The 7,027-nt window shown below is 45.5% G+C and overlaps 1 protein-coding gene across 1 annotated transcript in view; it reads left to right on the top strand.

The window, feature by feature from the left end:
* Actn2 (actinin, alpha 2) overlaps positions 1–7,027 on the top strand; it is a 71,128-nt gene continuing 64,101 nt past the window's right edge. Inside the window, exon 1 of the mRNA XM_005404929.2 lies at positions 1–126. Coding sequence (XP_005404986.1) covers positions 1–126 — 126 coding nt within the window. The remainder of the gene's footprint in view (positions 127–7,027) is intronic.

Raw genomic sequence — 7,027 nt, 5'->3', positions numbered from 1 at the left:
ATGAACCAGATAGAGCCCGGCGTGCAGTACAACTACGTCTACGACGAGGATGAGTACATGATCCAGGAGGAGGAGTGGGACCGCGACCTGCTCCTCGACCCGGCCTGGGAGAAACAGCAGAGGAAGGTCAGGGGCCCCTGCCGCGCGTCTTCGTCCCGGTGCCCGCGGGGCTCCCGCACGTGGGCATCACCGGCAGAGTGGACTAGCGAGGGCGCCCTGGGGGATGATGTCTGGTCCCTGAGTCCCCATCAGAAAGGAGAGCTTGCCCAGGAATAGGCAGGACACGGGGCACAGGTGTGTGCGAGTGTGTGTGTGTGTGTTTGTGTGTGTGTGTGAGACATCAGAGTTGGAAAACAAAAAATGCTAAAGGAAGAAGAGTGCTGTGTGAGTGTGCTGTTCCTCACACCTGCCTGCACGAGGCTGGAATTGAGTTTCAGGGCTGCTCCTGCCCCCCACTGTGTGACCTTGGCCGCAGGGTTACTCTCCACTGGCGCTGCCCTGTCCGTTTCCTCCTTAGTCCATCTTTTCCCACATTACAGAGACCAAGTGAGCGTTGCCTTCATTTGAGCCCACAGAGCTACTTTCAGACATTGCAAGTCGTTTATTTAGTGTTTTGGGCTCCTTAGGGAGGGATGCTGTAGAAAACTATTCACTGATAAAGTCATAATTATTTCACACTCTATTTATAGTTCATTGAGGTAAGCACACAGGGATGGAGGAGTCAGCCAGCTCCCAAGTGCTCCCTCCTCATCCTGGTTGGCGCTGTCTGGGGCCCAATGGAACATTCCACAATTTGGGTTTCAGCTTTGCCTCTTAGGACAAATAGGGGGTGCTCCCTGCGAGGCTGTGTCCCACCTCCTTCTTGTCTTGGCACAGAGGCTGGCTGGTCAGGCATGACAAGAGAGACCTGCAAACCCAACCTTAGGGTGATAGTGTCGTGGCTAAAGCTTTGGGCTCCCCTTTGTCCCCATCCTCGTTTTCTGGGCGTGGGACACAGTGGATTTCCCTTCTAAGGGCCTGCTTTTAAATGGATAATCTGTGTTGATCATGGGAATCTCTGTAGCTGCCAGTCTGGGTGATCATGTGACTGTATATGGGGAATACGAGTGTGATGGCAAACACGCACGTCCCATACTTCTCTCCCAACTCAGCTGGAAGGAGAGAGATCTTGTATTTGGACAACTATCAAATAACTGAGCACTATTTTTATATCAGGATTTCTCTTTTCTTGTCTACCCTCTTTCTTACGAGGATTACTTACCATTATTTTTATTACTATTGTTATTATTATTATTGGTACTGGGAATCAAACTCAGGACCTTGTGCTTACCAAGCAGGTGCTGTGCCACTGAGCTATATCCCGGCCACCATTATCATTTTTAATACTCTAGTTTAGGTACATTTCAGACTCTGCCTTTTTTTCTTAAGGTTTATACCATCACTATCTTTGTCCGAGAATGGAATTGAGATGTAAAAGTTGTGTCTACAAAGAAAGCAAAATCAAACTACAATGTTTTGATGGTCTTACTGTGAAGGAAATACATGGCTTGAGGACTAGTAATGTGTTATTACAGTGCTTTCATTGATGCATCATTAGTTAAGAAACTAAAAAGTGACTCTAATTTTTAGCACTGAGAGCTGTTTTATTTTTTAACTTCCACAACAATTTTAGTTACTATATTTTTCATGGGGAAAAATGTAAAAACAGCTCCCTTGGCAGGCACGGTCTCACATATCTGTAATCCCAGCCCTCAAGGAGGCTGAGCCAGGATTGCCAAGAGTTTGAGGCCAGTCTGGGCTACATAATGAGTTCAAGGCCAGCCTGAACTACATATTGAGACCCTGTCTCCAAAAACAAACAAGAATATCAACTCCCATGTCTTTTTTCAAAGATGCTCTTCTCCTATTAGAAACAGTAAAATATTTAAGGAATGGGATAACTTGACTACTCTTATTTTATTGTGTAAATTTTGGGGGGGTTGTTTTTGTTTTATTTTACAGTACTGAGTATTGAACCTAGGGCCTTCACATTGAGATACATCCCTAGCCCGTTTTTTTATTAATTTTGTGACAGTCTTGCTAAGTCAGTAAGTTTTTCTGGAGGTTTTGGTTGAGTTTTTAAAAATACAACACAAAAGCAGGAGAGAACCAATGTAAATTTCCAAAGGCCACATTGACGTGTCTTCTGCCATATCTAATTTTTAACATATTTTCAATATTTATGTATACTGAATAATGGCATTGTTGTAGTTTATTTTAGGTTTGAGATTTCTCTGTGACCATATTATTATAATTGTAGAGCACTTGAATTACATTATTTAAAAAGCATACATACTTGCAATCCCAGTTCAAAATAATGCTGAAAAGTTTAAAGTGAGAATTCACTTTTTTCCTTAAGATAGAATGTTGATAGGTGAAAAAAAACTCAGATTTCATTAGGACAGACCCAGAGGAGACTCTCTTTCCACTTTTGGTATAGGACTTGCTCAAGTCACTGAAATTATGTGGACCTGTGAGCTCAGCACAGCCAGAGTGGAGGCCTCTCTCTATTTATGTCCTATGAGACAAACTGTTGGAACGGGGTGAGGACAAGATGCCATTGTTTCTATTGTGGGCTGCCTTCTCTACACTTGCCATTTCAGTGATATGCTGGGCATGCGATCTGTCAACAGATGCTGGTGGCACATGATGACGTCTGTAGAGTTCTAATGGATGCAGTGCCTAATTATATCCACATTTTAGAGTCTCATGGACGGGGTAATCCTTCCTGGGATGCCTTGCTCTGAAGACCTTGGTGACAGTGCAGCGCTTTTCACAGGAGGTCATGAAGAAGTTGCTGGACTTAATACGAGTATATACAGGCATGTCAGAGTTCCCACCTTATCTTTGAGGGAGTGTCTAGTCCCTAGAGGTCATACTATATTCCTTGTAAAGAAGATTGTATTTTACTTCCTACAACTCATGGGTCAGAGAAGCGCTCCTTCAATATTACAGACACAATATTTCAAATAGTAATGACAGGCTAAAAAAGACCAAGGTGAGGAGGCTTCTGGTTGCAGTTAGAACCTTTTACCGTTCAGGACACTTTAGGGACTTGAGTTTTCAGGTAACTGGTTGTCTATAGGGGCTGCTGAGACTTGTAGCACACTGGAGCCTAGAAACAAGCTTCCTCTGCCTTTACCTCCATGGAAACCTCATGGGAGGGAACTGCCACTACCACTATGCTGACGTGTGCATCATCCCGGCCAGTTGTGTGCTTCCTTAACCTTGCAGGAAGCTAGAGTGTGCTTTTAAGGAAATCAGATACTGTTTCCATACTTAAAAGGTCCTTACATATTAATGTTTAGATGGCTTCACCATGAATAAACTTTTCTAAGAGTTCTGAACATTTTTCGTAGTCCCTATAGAAGTTCAGATCCTGCGCACTTCCCACTTGGGATATCCCAGTTCTCCTTGTAGCATCTCTTGGTGGTTCGGTCTTCCAGCTAACATGTTGCCATGTGGGGTCAGGCAGTGAGGAAGGATGTGTGTGCAGGCGCAGCTGCCCACAGGTGGGGATTAGATGAAGAGCTGGGAGCCTGCAGACTGCGTGCCCCCTGGGGTTCAGTGGGGTCAGCTGCTGGCTGAGGGTGTGAAGCCCAGACTCCTGTCCTCTGCGTAGTGACACATATTCTTCCCAGGAGAAAAGGCACTAATTGTTTGGACACATTAACAAGCTTATGGAATTTCTCAGATTCACCAGACTCAGATGACTGTTAGCTCTGCCTACTGATACTCTGTTTGACGCCAGCTGAGTCCCTAAAGCTTTCAAGTCTTGATTTGTTCATCTGGGAAGTAAAGATAAAATCTCATCTTTCTTATCTCACTGGGCTTTGTTCAGACCAAATGGTTAAACTAATTTGCATTGAAGAGGCTTTATATGCTATAACATTATCTGTAAATGTTTGAATATTATTATAATCATCCTTTTGCAACATTTTTCCCAAGCAATGTATCAGTCAACAACTGCACTTGAACTTTGTGAATGATATGAAGTTCACGTTCTTGTGTAACCATCACCACTATCCACTTCTAGAATTTTCCATTAGCCCAAGCTGAAACTCTGTGTCCTCCAGACACTTTCCATTCTCCCTTCCCCTGTGTGTGTGGGGGAAGGGATGGGGATTGAACTCTGAACCCAGGTCATTTGTACTGAGCTACATCTTTAGCCCTGTCTTATTTTTATTCTTTGTATATTGAGACAGGGTCTTACTAAGTGTCCTAGGCTGGACTTGAGATCCTTTTCTTCAGCCTCCCGGAGTGCTGAGATTACAGGCATAGGCCACCCTGCGTGGCTCCCACTGTACTTTTAAAGATAGAATTTATAAACTCAAATACTTCGAACATAAGAAATTACTGAATCTTAAGTGATGAGTGCTTGTATAAAGAGTAAATGTCATTGGAGGTCAAATAAGGAGAACTGTCGTAGGTGGAGAATAACAACGAAAGAGCTTCTAAGGAAGTAGAACTCGGGTTGAGCCTTCGTTGGATATAACTTCGTTGGAAATAACTAGCTACTGGCTGAGTGGAAACGGGAGAGAGACAGCCTTCTTGGCTAGAGAAATGGTGTGAAAAACCTGTTGTGTGCTTTTGTGGGGGAGAGGCAGGGAAGAGAGATCAGTGGAATATAATACACTTTACCCACTCCTTTTGCACTAACAAGGCAGCCTTGCTCGAGTATTTTCACCCCATGATAAAGCAGTGGGGAAGCAAGCTCAGAGCTGCAGATGCCCAGAGATAATCAAGGCAGTCACACCAGCGCTTGGGTCCCTGGAAGCCTGGCTCCATGTTTCAGGGTTGTTGTGGGATCAGGATGTGTTTGAGGAACGGTGAAGAGCAGAGAGGCTGTGATAAAGCTGAAGATGCAGAGTCAGATGAACAGAGAATGTTGGAGAGAGGGCAGGGCCAGGGTACTGCAGGCCTGGGGTGCCATGGGGAGTGGGGACCTCATTTTCTAGCAGTGCTGGTTTCAGAGGCCTTTGAACTAGGAAGAGCCCATCCTGCAGTGGCTCACTGTTTCAGGACCCACCTGAGCAGGAAAGGCCTGGGGCTGGGAGATTTAGGGGGAAGCCCACTGTGAGACCACATGGGCAAAGTGGTGAGGACTAGGGCACAGGGGCTAGTAGACAGGACAGTGAGGAAGGCATCCATAAGAGAGTGATCTCACAGGTTTATAGAAAGTATCAAATAACCACATGAAAGCTGGGTGTGGTAGTGCATGCCTGTAATCCCAGCACTTGGGAGGCTGAGGCAGGAGGATTGCTGTGAGTTCAGGCCAACCTGGGCTACATAGTGAATTCAAGGCCAGCCTGCACTACCTAGTGAGACCCTATCTCAAAAAACAAAACAAACAAACCACATGTGGTTCCTTTGTAGGCCACAAATCCAGTCAAGCAGATATGAACCTCCTCATTAGAGCTCCTTGGCCTAAAATGCAAGACAAAGGTGTTGATATGTAGCTAACAGCCAGGAATATAGCTCCACAGCACAAGTACAAGCTTGTGAGTTTGATTCCAGGTACCAAAAAACCAAAAAATTGTTACTCTTTTTTTTTTTTTTTTTTTTTTGTACTGGGAATCGAAGTTAGGACCTTGTGCTTGCCAGACAGGTGCTTGTGCCACTGAGCTATATTCCCAGCCCCTCAAAACAAGAGAGACATGTAGCTAACAAAGTAATGAGGAGCATCCATGTATCTCCCCAGGGAGAGTGTATATAGCTGGGAAGCTGAATATTTACAGCATGAGCCATCATTGGCTAGAGGGAAATGAGTGACCTGCTGAGGTAGCCAGTGCTGTGTCTGTAGAGGGAGGACTGGCATTTCAGGTGGCCTTTCATGGGCAGAGAACTTCCTTAATGAGATGGAGGGTAAAGGAAGAGATAAAGGCAGAGCCTTTACGAGCCTTAGGAAACCTCTACACCTCCCTAGGGACTCTTCTTCTACATGTACACTTAGTTTGCTGTGAGAATCCCAGGCGCAGGAGTCAGAGATGAAAAAATCACTCTTGTCTTTGCAACTTGTCTTGGCACTGCATTATGTGCTGGGGTCTGCTTTGTCTTTTCAGTCAGATTCACCAAGAAAGAAATGTGAGCCCCAAATAACATTCCATGCGTGTGGGAGGACGAATATAACTCTAGTTGGGAACCTTAATTAACACAGCCTCTGAAAGCTGTCAGAAAGCACCGCAGTCCCTGCTGCAGCTGGGAGACACCTACAGAAAGGCACAGGCTGGAGTGGGCGAGGATGCGGGGATGCGCAGAGGAGTTGGTACTGCCGGAGGACAGTCAGAACTCTGCCGCCGTTTCCCTGGGAACAGGGCTGATTCTTCCAGAAAGAACAGAAAGCAAAGAGTAGGGGAAAGCTTGCTAAGTGCTGTGAGAGACAAATTTCAAAGGAAGGAAAATCTTACATGTGCAAGTATTTGGTGTTTCTGGAGAAGTATGAGGAAAGTTTTCCTTACAGACACTTATGTGAGCACAGGCTCCCACATAAACAAACACATACCCCACACACAGTTTTCTAGATTGTAAACTAGGAGGTGTTGCTACCTCCAGTCCTATCAAAGAGTAAAATAGAAATGGTCACGGCTTGGTTGTTCATTCATTCACCAGTCATTGAATATGGTTCTTCAAGAGTGCACGGGAGAGAATTGAATTGACTTCATCTGTAGGAAGCTGGTTAGCCCAGCCTCATCTCAGAGGCAGAAGAGGTGGTGCCCCGTTCATCAAGGCTGATAGACAAGTGGCTGAGAGGATTCTACAGTGCCCCTCCTGCTGGCTTCCTGTCAAGAATGAAAACATCTTCTCAGGGGCCAAGCCAGAAATCTGTGTTACCCTGGATACCTCCCTCACCCTGCACCCTGTCCTGTTGCTCCCCATGGAATGGGCCTTCCCAAGTCCGCTGGCTCTGCCTTTTTCTCCTGTTGAATGGGCCTTCCCAAGTCCTCTGGCTCTCCCTTTTTCTCCTGTTGCGTGTTGTAAAGATGTCATG

Source organism: Chinchilla lanigera, unplaced genomic scaffold (genome assembly GCF_000276665.1).
Source record: "Chinchilla lanigera isolate Chin_1 unplaced genomic scaffold, ChiLan1.0 scaffold00091, whole genome shotgun sequence".
Lineage (NCBI taxonomy): Eukaryota > Metazoa > Chordata > Mammalia > Rodentia > Chinchillidae > Chinchilla > Chinchilla lanigera.
Note: the sequence above shows the minus strand (reverse complement) of the source record. Positions and strands in the feature narration are given on the sequence as shown.